Below are 18,141 nucleotides of genomic sequence, written 5' to 3'. Positions count from 1 at the left end.
TGCCTGGCCATGTGGCTTCGACTGGGCAGTGCTGGGCCTGGGCTGGGAAAGTCTCCCTTTCACTAACTTCCAGACCCTCCCTGGAGCATCTCCGTGGGCGTTGGGGCTGAGAAGTCACCATGGGGAATTTCCACCCGCCGGGCCTGAGACGCTGTGAACTGCTGTGCTCTGTGCTGTCCTTGGCACTCCTTGGGCAGGCTCCAGAGGTTCTACCTCACCTGTCCACAGGAGAGAGCCAGCCCAGCCCCACCTCAGGTGGAAACTGAGGCCTGAGGGGCACAGGCTGGCAGAGGGGGCACAGGCTGTGATCCGGCCCCTTGGGGCTCAGGTTCCCCTCCCCTCACTGGCCTGGATTTATTGACGGGTGGTGAAGCTGGAAAAGACCAAATAGGGAGTGACCACACTTTTAAACACCCCCAACAGGAGGCCTCGAGCCTCAGCCATGCTGCCAGAGCCAGGGAGCAGCCGCTCCAGGGACGCACCGCTGGGCGGGATCTGGGGCTGCCCTTTGCCGCGGCCATGGCAGGGGTGACCTGGGCCTTTGGCTCCCTTTCCCAAACACCCAGAGCCCTCAAGCTGTTTTTAAAGCCACGAGGCAGGAGACACAGGTCTGGTACACTGGGATGCCTTCCAGGTTTGGTGGACCTGAGGTCCAGCAGTGCCATGGGGGCAGGGCTTACTGGCCAGGTGTTGGGGCCCCCAAGCAGCCTTCCTCTCACCCTTGCGCTCCAGGGGAAAGGGCTGGTCACGAAGCCCCTGTGAAGTCCACTGGCCCTGGACAGTTGTGTAGGCTTGGACCTGAGCCCCCTTGGGCCTGTCTCCTTCATCGTCTCTCAGTGTCCATCTCCCCTGAGGAAGGGCTGCTGCAGGCTTTGTGGGAGAAGCAGAGGGTGCCTGAGGCCCAGGGTTGCTCTGGCCAACAAAGGCCCAGCAGGGGTCACAGACCCCTCAAGTTGTGGAAATTTGCTGGGGGGGCCTGGCTGGAGCCTCATATCTGGGCACTTTGAAGCAGGTGGGCAGGCTGCTGGAGGAGGGGGTACCCCCAAGGCTGGGCTCAAGGGCGCAGGACAGTGCTAGGGCCTCCTTATCTATCCAATCAGCAGCAGATCTGCCCAAGGCAGACAGCCAAGGCCAGGCCCCACACCCCAGGCATCTGTGCTCCTGCTGGAGGACCTGGCGTCCAGGGTTGCCCCTCCCTTCCCTGTGCCTTAGCTTAGAAGAGGCTTTACTTGGGGGGGACCCTTATGGTGGGAGAAACAAAGGCCAGCTGTCCCCACCATCGGCCTGTGGACTGGGTTACCGGCAGGGGGGGTGTTGTCTGTCTTGTCTTCTGGGGGTTGGTGGGAAAGGGCCTGGGTGCGGGGTAAGGGATTCCCGAAGATTTTCTCTGTGCCCCTTTCCTTGTGGGCTCTTCCCAGAGCAAATCCCAAAAGTCTTCCACATGGGTCTTGCACCTGATTGCAAGGGCTTTGATCCCTGGGGCCACAGACTCTTTGGCCGAGAGGTAAACGGAGGCCCTTGGAGGAAACCACCTTTTGTGTTGGGTATAGAAGGTCTGAGCATGTGACCTGGGGTGTGGAAGAGAGCCACACCCTTCAGAGCCATGTCCCCCTGGCTCAGCGAGCACTCCGAGTCCCCGAGTCCCATAACCTGCCCAGTGGGGAGTGGACAGCTGGGGATCCCAGCCCTTGCCCACAGCCACCACGTGCTGCTTGTCTGTGTGTCGGTGGTGGGTAGGGGCGTGGCACAGGAGAGGAGCAACCCTGGGGACCAGGTGCTAGCCTGGGGAGGGGCGGCTGTGGGCAGGGCTGGGTGAGCAGGAGGAAGATGACTCAGGGGAAGGAGGGCCGGGCGAGCACTGGACTTCATCCTCAGGGCCATGGCAGCAGGGGTGGGCTTGGAAGCTGGGAGTGTCGGGGGCGGGGATGGAGGCTGTCTCCCTGGGCCGGGCAGAGGCAGGGACAGGAGGCCAGTGGCTGGGTGGGGCCTGGACCTTTAGGGCCCTATGACACTCGGCCTCCCAGGGCTTGGACCTGGCCCCGGGCCTGCACTGTGAGGCTGGCAACCTTGCCAGGCTGAGACTCGACCTGGAGCCCAGCCAGGCCCTCCTGGGACCCAGGATAATGTGTGCTGGCCTGTCTTCACCCCACTCACGGGCTCTGTGGGAGCAGAGCTGCAGTTTTCAGCACAGTGTTTTCTGATGCCGGCACCAAGGAGCATCCGGCAAACTCCGGGGGCCTCTCCCCATTCTTCACTGCGGAACGACGCCTCTTTATGGCCACTATCAATAACCGCTCCCCACCCCTGGCCGCCGCAGTGGCCACATATATAATATTTAAACCACGTTGGGGATGACGGCGATGGACGGATATTTTTAATCCCAACAGACTATTACGGTTCATATCATGTCTGTCAAATAAATATTATGAATCATTTCCCGTTATCTTTATGGGGGCCAGCTGACGACATGGGGGGTTGGCGCAGAAGTCTTCCCTGTGTACTTCTCCACCTCTTATACATATGCGTGTGAACAGAGGGAGAATTATGAAGCAATTGTCGATAATAGATGCCCCCTATAAAGCACATTATCTTGTCCCTTGATGGGTGGCGTGTGGAGAGGGGCACGGTGCAGAGAGCCAGGGAGAAGGTGCCAGCCTCAAAGTCAAGCGCGGCTGGAACTGGTGCCCCCAGTTGGCAGTCTCAGCCTTGGCTCTTCCCAACACCTGGGATACCTTGGCTTCTGGTTTCCTGTTGTCATAGTCTCATTTCATGTCCAAAAGCCTCTGTGGTTAACTGGTTCTTCTCTCCTGTTTTACGAAGAAGCCACTGAAGTTCAGAGAGGACGCTTGCCCAAGGGCCGTGACACAGTTGGTGGTAGAGCCTGACTCTGGCCTCCTCCCCAGGTATCTCTCCCAGCACCCTGTTTTCCAGTTCTGTCGCCTGTCCCTTCTGCCTGAACTCCAGTCTTACCTGGCACGGGCTGCCCTGGCTTACCTACCCATATATGAGGAGAAGCAGGTGGTGCAGGAGATTTTAGAGGTTGGAGTGCAAGGTTGGTGGTTGTGTGGAGTCCTCCCGAGGGCTCTGACCATTGGCTTGCCACCACAGCACGGGGGCCACTGTGTGACCTGAAGTCAGTTCTTGTTCCTCTCAGCCTCTGTGTCTCCTTCTGTAAAGTGGGGAAAAGGAGCCTGTTGGGGGGGGGTTTGGGGATGGTGCCTGGCAGCTGCTGCAGGCCAGCCCAGGAGGCCCCCAGGAACCACCCGGTGTCCTCCCCCACTCTCTGAACCGCCCCTCCCAGGCCTCCTGCGAGTCTGCTGGTGAGCTGGGTTTCGGCAGGAGTGTCTCCTCAGTTCTTTGGAGATCCTTGCTGGCCCCTCCTGGCTCTTTCCCAGAGCGCCCAGAGTCCCCATCCTTCACACACCAGCCCTGTTCCCTACACTTGCTGCACCTGGAAACAGGGCCCACCCATGAAGGAGGTAGCTGCTGGGCCTCTGGGGCCCCTCCTACTTCGCCCTCTTCTCCTCTGCACTGGTTTGGGGGTGGAGGCCAGCCAATTTTTCCACCCGCCTGCTGACGGGTATGGCATCGTCCTGCAGGGCTGCAAAGGTTTCACTTAGGCCCTGACCCGGGGCAGAAAGGGTCTTCTCCCCTCCTCTCCTCTTCTCCCTCCCCCAAGCAGAACAGGCAGGAATCTGAGTGTGGACGGCAGCCTTCCCATCTCCCCCATCTGTGGAGAAATGCAACATGACTTATCAAAGGGGTGGGGGCTGGAGCCCTGGGTCCTAGCCCCCAGCTCCATCCGGCCTTGCTGGGTAACCTCAGGCAAGGCCCTCGCTGCTCTGAACTTTACCTGCCATTTCCTAGCTTGGGTCATCTGTCACCACAGACAGAAAGCATTACGCCCAACACAGCCACAGGGGAGTGGGAAAGGGCCCCTCAGGGAAGCTTGTTTGGAGACAGAGACAGACCATCTGGCCAGGAGCCCCTGGCCTGCCTTGTTTGGGGACCCAGCACCCCGACCCCATGAGGCTCCGCCAGTTACCAGCTCAGGATCACATGGACCCTCCCTTGGGGAAGGAACTGGAGGTGACCCAGCACCCTGTGGGGTCCTTGGGACTTCTGGAACACCAGCCCTCCACCCCGATGCCAGCTCCAGGGTGCCCAGCGGCACAGACTTTAAAGACATTATTCACCAAGTGATTCCTGAGACTGTTTACAAGGCTGAGCTGAGGCGGGCACATGGAACAGGCCAAGGTGCCTTAAAAAGCCCCAAATAAAAACAAAAAACAAAACTCTCTTAGACGGCAGGTTGTAAATAGGTGGATACAACTATAAAAATATTTTTGGCTTCGGAGGCACATGGTAGGTTTTTCCATGGTTAGTTTGGACCTGGCTACTCCCAAAGGGCAGCCACTGTTCCCGGAGGGTTTGTGTGGGATCATTAGCACCCAAGAGCGCAAACTGGGAGGAGAGTGGGAAATAGTGGCTGCAGAAACAACCAGCAGCCCTGTCATGCCCACACCGTGGACCTGTGTCTGGTGGGGCCCCCTCCGGCAGCCAGCTCGGGCTCCCTGGGCACCACGATCCCTGTGCTCTGGACAAGGAAGTCGAGGCTGTGGACACCCGGGTTGGCTTTGAACCCCGCCTGCAGGGTGCTGGGCCTCGCGGACTCCCCACTCTTCATGGGCTCCTGGGAGCAGCAGGCCCCTCGGGACCTCAGCCTTCCCTGGGACGCGCGCAGCCTGCTGGTTTCCAGCTGAGTTTTCCAGCAGCAAGGGGTGAGGCTGGGGGAGGGGTGCAGTGGGAGCAGGATGTCAGAAGGTGGCCTCAGATGCTGCAGCCCAGCCTTGGAGGCCTCTGGGACCAGCTTTCCCACAACTCTCTGGCATGTTCCAACCTGCGGCTGGCCAGGCTTTCTGTTCACGGCTCTGATCCTCCTCCAGGCCACTGCCCTGCCACCCTGGGGTGCCTCGACCGACAAACACACCCCTCCTTCAAAACCCAACTCAAGGACCAACCATCAGAAAGCCATGGGACCCCTGGTTTATGGACCTTGCCCTCCTGCCACTGTCCCTAGTGCTTCCTATCTGCTCCAACCACGGCTTCTGTGGGTGTCCCTGGCCCTTCCAGGCCATGGCTGTGGCTCCCAGGAGAGTGAGTTGCCCAGCCCATCCCATAACAGTAATAAAACAGCTGCCGTCTGTGGAGCTCCTCCTCTGTGCCAGTGTCCCTGCACGGCCTGTTTAGCCAACCCAGTGACTCAGGGAGAGGGCGGGGCAGTCCCCACTTATAGATGAGGAAACTGAGGTGCAGAGGTCACGTGGCTGGTGAGAGCCAGACCTAGGGTCTGACCCTGCCTCACCCATCGTGGCTACACCTCCTCTGAGTGCCCGACGTCAGGCCTCTGTGTGGGTTCTGCAGATATTTGGAAAACAGGATCATTCACATTCTTCCTCTCCCCACCCCAGACCCATCCTCGTCCCTTCCGTGGGGGTGAGCTGTGCACAGTCCAGAGCCCACAGGCCGTGGCAGGAAGGCAGTGCTGTATTGCTGGTCACCCTGTGAGGACAGTGTGAGGCCTGTACACAGCACCACTGTGTACCCAGTTGGTACCCTGGGTGGCCAGTGGTTCTAAGCATAGGCCATGGGTTCAAATGCGGACATGCCCACTGTCCACGGGCTGCCAGAGGATTTATCAGTCACTCCTGTCCAGGAAGAAGCGGGCGTCAGGGACTGGGGGCTTATCTCCCCCACCATGTGTGCCCAACGAGCAGGCAAGGAGGCTGGGTTCGGGCCACACCAGGGGCTGGTCTAGGGACGACGGGGACAGGCCTCACCTGGTGTGCAGCACACACCCAGAGCCCATCAGGTGCAGGCCAGATCTTCTTCACTCTTGGTCAAGAGTGGGCCCATTCCCAGGCCCACAGGAGGTCAGCAGGCTATGGGCTGTGCCACCGGAGATGATGACGGCTGGTGAGGGCCACGGGTAAAGTCCACTGCTAGAGGGAGGGTCCTGGGGGGCAGGCTGTCTGGCTAGATGGTGTGTGTGTGTGTGTGGCCAAGGGGACGGGGGTAGGGAGAAGCCAGCAGAGACTGGGAACAGTCTGACGGAGAGACCAGGAACGCTGCCTACCTGGCCTGGGCTCCCCAACAAGGTTGACCCTCCCAGCTGCACCCCACGGTGCTCCTGCCCCCAGTGGAACAAGGGGCTCCTTCCAGGAAAGGACACAGGGGTCCTCCTGTTACTGTCCCATGACCCAGAGGAGGACAGTAAAGCCTAGAAGGGAGGTGGCACATGTGGCAGTAGCGCCCCTGGGACCCTCTCCCTTGTCAGACTGTGGCTATCTCCGGGCCATCCACATGTGTTCATAGCCCTCTTCTGCACCAGAACCCCCTGATCCAGCTGCCATGTGCAGCTGGCTGACTTTGGTAAGCCGCTGTGCCCTCTCTGAGCTGGGTGTAGGACTGGCAGCAGTGAGCTGGGGTTCGGGGCCAGGTAGGCGGGGTGCCTTGGCCAGCCTGGCGCAGCAGGCCAGAGGCCGTGCGCGTGCTCAGGAAGGCTGGCTTGGCTCTGCGCAGGTAGCTCACACCCAAACCCGAATTCCAGCCGCCCAAGACGGCGGGCAGGAGGAGGCCCAAGCTGTCCCAGGGCAGGAGTGCTTCCTTTCCTTTTTTTAAACAAACAAATCATGAATTTAAAAGTCAGGGCAGAGAACTACCCATGGTGTAAAAATAGCCATGGGCCACAAAGTCAATGTCCAAGTCGTCAGCAGCGCCTGTGAGGAGGGTTCTGGAGGCGTCAGGGCCAATATGGAGGTGCAGTGTGAGCCCCACTCCGGCTGCCCAGCCGGCCTGCGGGTCCCTCAGTGGTGAGGGACTGGGTGCCCTTCAGCGTGCAAGTGTGTGTGTGTGTGTGTGTGGGGTGGGCTGGGACGTCCAAAGCTAACCAGCTTCCCCGGAGTCGCCAGGTTACTGACGTCGGGGCTCATCACCCCTCTGGGCCTCAGTTTCCCCACGCATCCGCCGGTTGCGCTGCCAGCGCTGGTCGGGCGCTCTCCGCAGGGCGTCTGCTGGGCCAGCCGGGATCCCCGCGCGGCCACGGCCGGCCTCTTTGTGTGGCCGCTGCAGACAATGGTCGTTGGGCTCCCGGCCCCGCTCTCCTCCTCCTCCTCCTCCTCCGCCGCCGCCGGGCCGCGGGTTTTTTTTGGCAGGCCAGGGAGGGAATTCTGCTCCCGCCCCGCCGCGCCGCCGGCCCCGCCCTCCTCCCGCGCCGCCTGCCCGCGGCTCCCGGGAACCCCTGGCGGAGGCAAACTTGCAAGTTTGCAGGGCGCTCGCAACTCGGCGCCGGGCGGCGATCGCGGGGCGGCGCGGGCGGCGGAGCGGGGGCGCGCGTCGGCTGCGGGCAGGCGGGGGCGAGCGGCGGCGGCGGCGGCGCTGCGCCGGGTCCGCGCCCGTCGCGGGCCCCCCGCCGCCCCCCCGCTGCAGGCCGGGCCGGAGCGGGGCGCGGGCGCGCGGCGGCGGGGGCGCGGGCGGGCGGGCGCGCGCGCGGCGGCGCGCAGGCACAAGTAGTTTACATTGTTGGGCGACTTTTGCAACAACTCGCCGCGCCGCGGCCTCCGCGCGCCGCCGCCGCCGCCGCCGCCGCCGCCGGCTCCCCGCCGCCCGGGCCCGGGCCGGCCGCGCCGGGGGCCGCCGCGCTGCCTCCCGCAGCTCCGCGCCGGCAGGGCATGAGTTAGTCGGCAGACATGGACACCAAACATTTCCTGCCGCTCGGTGAGTGCTGGCCGCCGCGGGGCCGGGCGGGGGCCGGGGCCGGGGCCCGGGCGGCCGGCGGGCGGGGGCGCGTGCGCGGTGCGGCGGGGGCGTCCGGCTCGGCCCTGCGCCCCCGGCCTTCCCGCGAGTTCGGTCGCCGGGCCCGGAGGGGTGGGCGCAGGGCAACTTTTCCCGGGCCCGGGCGGGCGGGTTGGGAGGGGGCGAGGGCGCCGGGCCCCACTTGCCGGGAGCGGGAGTGGGCAGAGGGCGCGCGGGGCGGCAGGTTCGCTCGGGACGAGGGGGGACCCCCAGAGCCGGCGCGGGCTCTGCGCCCCGCGCCCCCCTGCCCCCGCGTCTCCCGGCGTCCAGCGCCCAGCCCCAACCGGGCCGCGCAAGAACCGGGCCTCAGCCGGAGGACCAACTTCTGAGCTCGCTCGAGGGCTCTCGGCCTCCTTGGCACCCGGACGGGGTGGCGCGCTGGGCCCTGAGTGGCCTCTGCGCTGCTTGCCCCGTGGGACAGCCGCCCGTTCCAGCAGGCCGCTGGCCTCTGGGTGTGTGTCCGTTGGAAAGCTAGCTGACACCCCTTTCTCCCCCATAGTTGTCCAGACCCGTGGGTACCGTCACCCAGGAGCCAGCAGCACAGGGACTTCAGATTCAGAACTGGGGCCCCTCACTCTGGCACCCGCAGCTGTTCTCCAGTACTGGCTAGCCCCACATCAGGGAGGACAGCCTAGAGGCAGGAGGGTCAGCTTTCCTGTCCTCTTGCTGCCATCCTGCCCAGCAGTTTCCAGCCCCAGGCTGCCTGCCTACTCCAGGCCCTGGTCCTAGCTTCCAGGAGTGGGCATGGTCAGAGGCCCCCACTCATTGCTTTCCCTAGGGTTTGGGAGCCAGTGAGAAGCAGGGGGCTTTATAAATGATCTCCGGGAAGGACATTAATTTGGTGGTGGGGACGGCAGCCAGGCTGTCAGGCTGGTGAAGGATTTGTGCCGAATGGAAATTAAGACAACTGATTATGAACCAAACCCCATGACCGTTGCCCCTTCTGCCTGCCCACCCCCTACAGCGAGGGTGTGGGGGTGGGGTGCAGTTTGGCCACCCTGGGAGTTGCTTAGCACCCAGCATGGCTGCAGGGACATTTGGTGCTATTGAGAGGTCAGCCCCCTAGGGTTTTGAGGGAGCTGGTCTGAGCACCTGGCCTGTGGTTCAGGACAGGCCTGCTACAGGGTGACTGGGGCGGGAGGTTCCAAGTGTGTCAGATCTGAGAAGACTTGCTTCCCAGCAGAAGTAGAACAGAGTGGGTGAGTGAGCACCAGGTCCAGCCCGAGGGGCTAGGCATTCATGCCCATTTTGCAGATGAGAAAACTGGTTGGGAGAAGTCCAGCTAAGGTGCTGAGTGGTGGGTGTGTATTGGAGTCCCCAGCTGGGGATGTCTGTGCGTGGTGCTGAGGGAAAGCCACTGCAGGGCCCGTGGGAACTGGTCTGGGGACATCTCCTTTTACTCCACGAAAGCTCTTGTACACACATGTGCTCATAGAACTGGGCTCGCCAGAGGACCCTTCCAGAGCAGGAACGTGTGCTCAGCTCAGCTTCTGGCCCCTGGACATGGCCAGGGCCTGGCTGCACTTTGGCTAATTCTTAGGAAGAGAACAAGTCCCTCTCCCTAATGCCCCAGAAGGGCCACAGCTAGTCCTGTTAGTTGGCACGTGTGGGCCTGGCGCCGAGGGTGCCCAGGCTCCAGGGTGGCTGTGTGGGAGTCTCTATGAAGAGCGGAGGGTGTACCTCCAAGGTTCCCCACGGGCCTCGGTGAACTGTTCTATCCACGAGGTGCCTGGGAGTCTTGTGTTCATGAAGTGGCAGCTCTGTGGGCCCAGCTGGTCACCTCCCAGGCAGCCCGTACCCCCAGGCTGAGTGGAGAGTCCTGGGCTCTGATTACATTTTATTTTTTCCTAAGCTTGTGACCGGCTCTGAAGTCCAATGCAGTTGAAGGTCCATTTAAGCGGCTACTTGCCTAAGCCCTTTTGTCAACACAGCCTAATCCCTCATGGGGGTGAGTGTCAGAGGGCCTGGCTTGTCCAGGACCCACTGGCTGCCCCATCAGACCTGGAGCTGCTGGAAAGTCTCCACTGTCCCGTTCAGCTGCCTGACTGACCACTTTGGGGGTCTGGGGCCGAGAGGGCTTCTTCTCAGAATCACCAAGGGGCTTGGTGGGCCAGGGAGTATCCCAGCTGCTGCCACTGAGCCCATCAGTGTGGGATGAATCTGGAAGGAAAGTGAGGCTGGGGAATTTGCCTGAGGCAGCCCTTGCTTCCTGGCCTTGCTGCCCAGGGCCGGCCTTGCTTCATGCCCATTGGGGAGATGGCTCAGGCTGGCCTCAGCTTGGATGGTGGAACTTGAAGGCTGAGCTTGCAAAGTTTAGAGGGGTCAGCCCATACCAGGCCCTCACTGCTAGTGGTGCATTTGCTTGTGGGGGCACCAGGTGGCCAGAAGCAGAAGCAAAGCTACAGGCCTTCTCTGGGGGGACACTCAGGGACCTGGCTGGGTAAGGGGCTTCTGGTAACATCAGAGCCCTTGGGACCCAAAATAGAGCACATTCCGGGGCCTCCCGAAATAACAGGGTCACGTGACTCTCTGAAGGCTGGGCTTGGCGTCCAGCTCGGGCCTGACGAGGCAGTTCGTGGCTGGGCCCTGGGCATGCCGATTGGGTGTTTGTTTTGGTAAACTTTGGAGGGGGCTCTGTTTGTTGACTTCGGAAGTGTTAGGGCGAGAAAAATGGCCCTCATATGCTGGCCTGATGGGAGCCATGGCCTTGCCAGCCTGGGGCTGACCACTGTGCCGGGGTCTGAGCATGTGGTCCAGATGTGGGCCAGGCAAGCTGGGCCCACAGGGAGGGCTGGGGAGGGAGGGTAGCCCTGCACACAGCCTAGGGTGCATGTGGCCCCCGAGTCCTAGGGTGTGTGGGGTTCAGAGCTGGGCCGACAGCCTGATCACATGGGAGGCTGCAGTGGGCCGGCTCCCAGCTCCCAGCTCCCAGCTCCACCAGTGCCCAGACAGCTCTTCCAGCTGTGCCTGTCCTTCAGGGCCTGTGGCAAGGCCTGCTTCCTCCGGGAGGCCCCACGGACTGCCTGTGAGGGGCCCTGTCCCAGCCCCTCTGTGGCTGTGGGGTGGTTATAGTTGGTGATCTTTGTTTTCTTTTTTGGAAAATGATGCCCAGAGGGTTTGTGGAATTTGTGTGGGTGCAGGGTGGGTGCTATAGCCTGTGCACCCCCATTCTGAGAGCTGGCTGTGCATGCCCCAGGGCTCTGTGTCTGGAGGGATGGACAGAACTCACCTGTCCGGTGGATGCTGCTAGGGGTGGGGTGGGAGCCTAGCAGGTCCACCAGAGCCAGGGGGCTGCTGGGCACCACCTTCTTAGGTAGTGTGTGGTCTTACCATGGTTGGAGTATTTCAGGGATGGGGTCTTGAGGGCAAGCATGGCCTGGTTGAGAAGAGGGCTTCTGGGCCTGACCTGGCCCAGCTGTCTCGGCAGATGCAGGGCAGGGGCTCCCAACTGGCTCGGGGCCAGGACAAGTCAAGACCTGCCCTCTTCTTCTCTGCTAGGCTTGAAATTTGTGAGCCAGGTCCCTGAGGTGTCCCATTGGCTGGCTAATTTCTGTGGGAACTGGCCATTGACCAGATCCAGGATAGGCAGGGGTGTCAGCTCTCGAGTTTGAGTATCTGGTCTATGGCCGGTGGGAGCCAATGTCCACTGGGACTCACCTTCCAGGCCTTTGTCCCCACATGCGGTAGGCAGGTCAGTTTCATGGATGGCATGCCGAGTGGGGAAGGGGCCAGTCGCTCTCTCCCCTGCCTGCCTGCCCCAGCATGGCCGTTCTATAGGGTGCAGTCCTGGCATCCTTCTCCCTCCTCCTTTCTCATACACTCCTCAGCTCTGGAGTGAGTGACCACAACGTCCCCCACATCCCTGAGGGACAGGCAGCTCTGACAATGACCCTGGCTATCTGCATCTGTAAAATAGACGTACTCCTTGCTCCTGCAGGGTGCTGAGCAGGCTGGCTGGGAGTTCAGGGAGCTCTGTGCATGGGGTGTCTCTCCCCCTTTCTGAAGGCAAGGCCTGCAGCTAGGTTCTCCCTGGGCCACAGGCTTGGGTCAATATGGGGCCAGTCTGCAGTGTTGAACCAAAACTGACCTGAGGCCCTCTGATGCTATCCAGGATGGGAACAGGTGGGAGAAGGAGAGTGTGTCTGCAAATAGCAGCCCCTTGGTGGGGGCCGTCAACCTGCCCCAGAAGCCCTGGTCCCTGCCAGGCTCCTGGGACCAGCCCCACCCCACTGCAGGGACTGTCCCTGGGGTCGAGGAGTTGGGGGGCGAGGGCCGGGCGCCTGCACACCCACCCGCGTCTGGTGCGAGATGTTCTGAGCAGTTGTGCCCCAGCGCCTCACAGACAGGGAAATTGCACCCTAGAGTTACAAAGCAATCGTCTAGCTCAGCAGCTGAACGAGCGTGAAACGGAGCGGAAAGCAGCTAGATAAAATTGGCCCAGGCCGCGTGGGGGAGCGAGGGGACACGCACACGCACGCAGGCCCAGCGTGCACAGGCGTGGATGCGTGCACACGCACATGCCCTTGCTGAGTTCGAATCCTGCTTGTGGCCTGGCCAGGTGCTGGGCTGTGCCCCATGCCCCTGCAGGGGGGCAGCGGGGCGGGGGGAGGCCCTCTCACTCCTTCTGGACCTGGGGGCTCCTGCCGGTTCTGTCAGCCCCGTCCTCCTGCATGTCTAGCAACTTGCCCAGGACCTGCCTGCCCCCATGAGGATCCCGGTGGCCCGTGGGCAGTGGGCACCTGCTGTGTCCTGGGACTTAGCTTTCAGAACGCCCCAGGAGCTTCACAGAGGCAGGCCACCTGGCAGAGGGAGACAGCCCTAGGTGGGGTGTGTCGGTCCTCGTGCCCTGTTGTCCTGCCTCTGCGCGGTTCTGCTTTTGCTCAGTAAGTTGATGTCACAGGCCTGGGCCCAGCGCTGTGCTCGGCCAGACCTGGCTGGGGTGGGGTCTGTTCCCCAGCTCCTCCCGCCTCCGGGGCATCCTCAGAAGCCGCCCACCTGCCGGTGGGGCTGCGCCTGCCAGGTTCCCCGGGAACCCCCACGAACTCTGCCTGGTGTGTTGTGTCAAGAGTGGGGACACCTATGAAGGCTGACTCCTGGCCCTGGGAGTCTTGTCCCCTTCCCCCTCCCAGGCCCTCCAGGGAGTGGAGACCCTGATCTCACTCCAGGGTCATCCTGCCCTGTGGGGGCAGGTGGGCTAGAAGAGCCCCGTCCCCTGCATAGCTGCAGGTGGATGAGCAGCAGGGGCTGGGGCACCTCATGCCACCAAGGCCAGGTGTCTGGCAGCAGGCTCTCGAGGGACCTGGGGGAGGATCCAGGTGGGGCTGGTCACACCGGGTCCTCAGGACAGGGCAGGGACTCGGTCATCACTGTGGTCCCCGCCCCAGCACACATGCACACATGTATGCACACACGTGCCCTGTGGAGCATAGCCTTTGGGGGCTGGGGGCAGGCGCAGTGGTCAGGAGCCCTTCCAGAGGTGGACCAGGCCTGCCTGTAGCGGTGTCCACTGTGGCTTGTGGGTTGAGAGCACCCATCAGGCCCTGGCCTGTCTCGTCTCCCACAGGAGAGGGGCAGCACAGGAAGAGGCCCCTGTCAGCCTTCCAGTGTGGGCCTTGCCACAAGAGCGGGGTTGCAGCAGGTGGGGGCAGGACACCCTGTGGCAGGTACAGCCAGACCACGGCCCAGAGGCCACCCTGGAGGTTGGGGGGGGCGGGGGTGGGCAGAGCCAGCAGCATTGTTGGGGTGGGAGGGAGGCTGGGCGGGCTGGGTACCGAGGCCCTGTGTGGTGACACTCCAGATGGAGGTAGATTGGAGGCAGGGGGCTTGAGGAGGTGGTCCTCATTGCCTCTCTGGCAGCTCACTGGTCAGCGAGGGTGGGGTGGGAGCTCCCAGTGGCCTCTTAGAGGCTTAGGAATGTCCTGGGCCAGCCTGGGGGTCTTCACCTTTCCTGGCCAGAGACTCCCTGCACACGGGAGGGAGAGGACTCTTTTTCAGCCCACTCCCCATGCCCGGGTTGGCTCAGTCTCCCCAACCACTGCCCTGCCCTGCAGCTCAGCCCACCAGAACCTTGGCCTGGCCCCGGGTAGATTCCTTCCACCAGTTCCCCCCACCCATCTCCAGGCCTGGGGGCCCATGGCATCAGGGAAGGGTCCTGGGGTCTGTGGGGCAGGGGACAAACAGAGCAGTGGTTAAGAGAGTCGAAGCCCAGGCTGGGAAGAATGTCCAGGCCTGAGCATGGGATGACGTGGGAGCGGCTGTCCCCAGGGGCCCCAAGGACCATGGTGGAGACCAGGCTTCAGGGCTGGGGAATGGGACCCTGGGGTGCCTGGGTCAATCCCTAGGGTCTGGGTGTGAGGTGTGAGGGCTGCCTGTGTGGAGTGCTGCCTGCCCAAGCCCAAGTCCACTCTTCGTGACGACCTTGGCCCTGGACTCCTTCTGAGACAGGCTCCATTAACTGGGGATGAAGGGGAGCCCTCAGCCTGAGCCCCGCTTCTGGGAGTGCCCAGAGCCTGCCCCAGCTGCCCTGCACCAACGATCGTCTGTCTGTCTGGGCCTCCGTTTCCCTGACTGCCCTAGGGCACGGGGCTGGTGCTGACCATGTCAGTCGAGGCTGTGGCCATCCCAAGTGTGGCGCCTCCAGCACCGAGGGGAGGGAGAGTGAGTTGGGCCAGGGCCAGGCCGTGTGTAAATCCTGCAGCTTCCGCGGATAAACCCCGTGGAGTTCAAAGCCGGGGTTTGGCGTGGGGCGGTGACGAGGTTACTGATCCAGCAGGCTCCAGGACGCGGGGGCGGGAGCAGGGCTCTGAGTAGCCCATGACTGACTGTGTAGCCCAAGTGTCTGTGCTGGCCATGCAGAGGTCAGGTGGTGACAGCCCTGGGGGCTAGAGTCACTGCAGTCAGAGGAACTCGCTGCTAGCCCTGGGTCCCCTCCCCTCCCTGCTGCCCGTGGCTGCTCCCTTTCCTTCCAGGACCCTCGGTGTCCTCAGCATCCCCGTCCCTGTGCACAGTGGAGAGCACCGGTGGTGGCCGCGGCTTGAGACTGGCGCCAGGGTCTGAGTCCTGCCGTCTACCCTGCTGCCACCCAGGTCCCTCCTGGTACTGTGGTGACCACACCTGTGCTGGGCTTTGAGGCCCGGCTGGTAGGGCAGGGCTTGGCAGGGGTGGGCCGCAGTGTGTGGCCACCGTCCCGAGGCTTCCTGAGGGCAGGGCCTGGCCGAGGTGGCCCCTGCACTCCCAGCACAGGCGTCCGAGAGCTCGTTCTACTTACGGAGTGACCAGAAAGACCCCATGCCTGACCCCAGTGGCACTGCACCGTGAGGGCTGTGTCCTGGCGCGGGCTGGACCCACCCGGCCTTGCCAGCCACGTGCTCCCTGATGGGGCCAGGCATCGGACAGTGTGTCACTGGCTGTGGTGGCCACGTGTGCCCAGCTGTCCCTTGAGCTCCACTCTATGGGGACTGTCCCTTGAGCTCCACTCTCTATGGGGAGGGCCCCTGTGTGGGGCCAGTGCGTCCGCACCAGAGGTGAGCGCAAGACTGGGCGAAGGCAAGCTCTGGAGCCGAGCCCACTGTCCCCACCTGGTCTCTGGGGCCTAGCCCACTGTCCCCACCTGGTCTCTGTCCTCCGGTTGGCCTCCTTCACATGCCTCTGGCCACCCAACTTTACAGTGGCTCTGGGTGCACTTGACATGGGTGCCACAGCTTCCTGAGCCCCCTGGCCCTGCCCTGCTCAGGATAGGGTGCAGCCTGGGGTGGGGTGGGGCCGGTTCTGGGCTGGGTGGCCTGGGGCAGGTCCCTGCTCCTCTCTGGGCCTGCCTGCGCCCACTGGTAGTGGAGGCCCCTGTGTCTACCTCCTGGCTCTGTTCTGATGGGCTGGTGGCCCAGCTGGGGACCAGCTCCTCAGGAAATGGCTCTACCCCTCCTTGGTCGAGTGGGACGGGAATCAGATGAGGGGCCAGAGTCCCGGGTCCAGAAGACATGACCTCTGAGCCTGCCAGGAGCGGGGTCGCCCCAGCGGGGGTGTTAGTGAAAACACTCGGGTGAGGACATGGTGGTCCCTAAGAGTGGGGGTGACAGGACTGGGGCTGCACAGATGAGTGGGTCACCTCACGCTGGATACCATCTGTGGCCAGGTCAGCTCCTTCTGTCCCCGGGCTCTGTCCTCCCCTGCCTGGAACCTTCCATGGCTCCCCACTGCCCCACTGTGGAGGCCAGGCCTGCATCAGTGTGGGGCCCGCAGCCTGGCTTCATCAAGCTCCTCTCACGGTCCCCCTCACTTCTCTGCATCTGGCGCTCACAGGGGACACAGCCTGTTCCCCAGGGCGAGTGCAGGCCCCCCAGAGTCGGGTGGTGTGGACCCCAGCTCGCACGCTCACATTGCTTCACTGAAAGTTGCTGAGGAAGGCAGTCGGGGAAGCCCCACAGGTGATGCTGCAGTTGGGCTTTGAAGGATGAATAGGAGTTTGCCAGGTGGACTGTGGAGTAACGGTGGAGAGAATGGGTGGACCCTCTCCTGGAGGTTATGGCCCCTGCCAGGGGTCCCGGGAGGCGATGCCCATGTGGGCATGAGCAGGGGTCCTCCTAGAGGGGTTCAGGAGATCTGTCAGCTGGCTGGGCTCCTCCGGCCTGCCCCCGCCAGGCAGCTGGGTTCCAGGTCTGCTGGTGGGGAGCCACGTGAGCCGGGGGTGTGGTTGGCAGTCTGGGAATGATTAACCCTGCCAGGAGCGCAGGGCAGGCTGGGCCTGGCTGCCCCCAGCCTGTTGCAGGTAGCCCCTCCGAGTCGTCCCCTGCTGGCCTCATGTCCCCTCCTTCCTGGGTGCTGGGCTGCTTCCTGGGTATGAGCGTGACCCTCTCTGGCCCACCACATGTTGCTGCCCAGTGCAGGGCACTGGTCCTCGTTGGGGCCTGTTCTGGATGGAACAGCTGGGGTCCCTTCCCAGCCTGCCAGTCTGCCCTGTGCCCCTCAGTCCCTCCCTGCCTGTCCATGACAGCTCTGGCATTGCCTGTCCGGGAGTCCCCCATGTGCCAGGCTGTCTGTCGGTCCCTTTCCCTCTACTTGCTGGATGGAGAACAGCTCCTTTGGGACCAGAGTCCAGGGGAGGTGCTGGGGCTCCACCCCATCCCTGCTGTGGACTTTCTGCCCAGGATCAAGGTTGAGGAGGAGGGTGGGAGGCGGGGCCTTAGTCGCTGGGTGCCAGGTCTCCTGGGCCCTGTGGTGGTGGGCGGGCCCAGGGTGGGTAGCCAAGGCAGGGGGCAAGCCTCCCTGGCAGAGGTGGGCACCAGCTCTGCTGTCCTGAGGGGCCCACCTGCTTCTAGGCTGAGACAAGGACCTCACCCTGAGAGGAAGAGTGGCAGTGGTCTTGGGGGCTGCCCGTGACCGCACCGCGCAAGGGCGTCAGGCCCGTCCCTCCCTCTGCCACGTGGACTTTGAAACCAAGCCTGCTGGCCCCTCCTTTTTATCTCGGTTTCCTCCAGGACAGAGTAGAAGGAAGGAGGTGGGACAGGAGATGAGGTGGGAAGCGCTGGGCTGGGGACCCTGGGCAGACATTACTGATCAGCACAGATCTTCCCTGCCAAGCCCTGGGACCTCAGAGTGTCGCACGGGGCTGGCCCGCCTCTCGGTCATGGATGGGAGTTGGCTCTCAGGTCGTGTTTGCTGCCGAGTCTGCAGCGCCGGGTGCAGCCGGGCCTCGTGATGTTTGTTGAATGAGTTGGTGCTCCCTGCGGCCTCCCTGCGGCCTCCCTGCCCTGCCAGCCTCCCCAGGTCAGCAATGTCCAGGGGTGCACCATCCCTTGCAGAGGAGACTTTAAAATGATGGTGGTCACTTGAATCATTCTAGGGCTCCGTCCCACTTACCAGGGAGGGGAAGTCCTGCTGTGTGTCCAACCTGGTGCTCACCCTGGAGGGGCCGGTGCCCTGCACCCAAGGACTCTTGGCTCTGTGCTGGAGTTGGGCCCTGGGGCTGTGGGGCCTGCCCCCACCAAGAGTGGCCCCCACCCTTGCTTGGTGCACCTGCTGCGGCTCAATCTCGGGTCCCCCTCTGACGCAGGCTCCAGAGAGCTGCAGAACCGCAGCCCACGTGCCTGCTGTGCGGGGGCCGGCTCCTTCCTTGGCGAAGTGGTCTGCTGAAACTTGTTGGCCTTGGGGGTCACGACCAGGTGAGAAGGTCAGGACGAACCTCCCACCTGCCCGCTGCCTGTCCACCCAGCACCCATCGGCAGACAGCTGAACAGGCCCAGCCCTGGAAGGGCACCACGGCACCTGGGGCCAGTGGCTGGCAGGCCCCGT

General features: G+C 63.1%; 1 protein-coding gene across 2 annotated transcripts in view; it reads left to right on the top strand.

Moving 5' to 3' along the window:
- Positions 1-7,617: 7,617 nt before the first annotated feature.
- RXRA (retinoid X receptor alpha) overlaps positions 7,618-18,141 on the top strand; it is a 94,169-nt gene continuing 83,645 nt past the window's right edge. Inside the window, exon 1 of one of the 2 annotated variants that reach the window (XM_081279961.1) lies at positions 7,618-7,776. In XM_081279961.1, the coding sequence (XP_081136087.1) occupies positions 7,749-7,776 (28 nt within the window). In that variant the 5' untranslated portion in view covers positions 7,618-7,748. The remainder of the gene's footprint in view (positions 7,777-18,141) is intronic. The other variant, XM_081279962.1, reaches the window with a different exon arrangement.

The sequence above is a fragment of the Spermophilus citellus genome, assembly GCF_964194105.1.
Source record: "Spermophilus citellus genome assembly, chromosome: 2".
NCBI classification, from domain to species: domain Eukaryota; kingdom Metazoa; phylum Chordata; class Mammalia; order Rodentia; family Sciuridae; genus Spermophilus; species Spermophilus citellus.
Note: the sequence above shows the minus strand (reverse complement) of the source record. Positions and strands in the feature narration are given on the sequence as shown.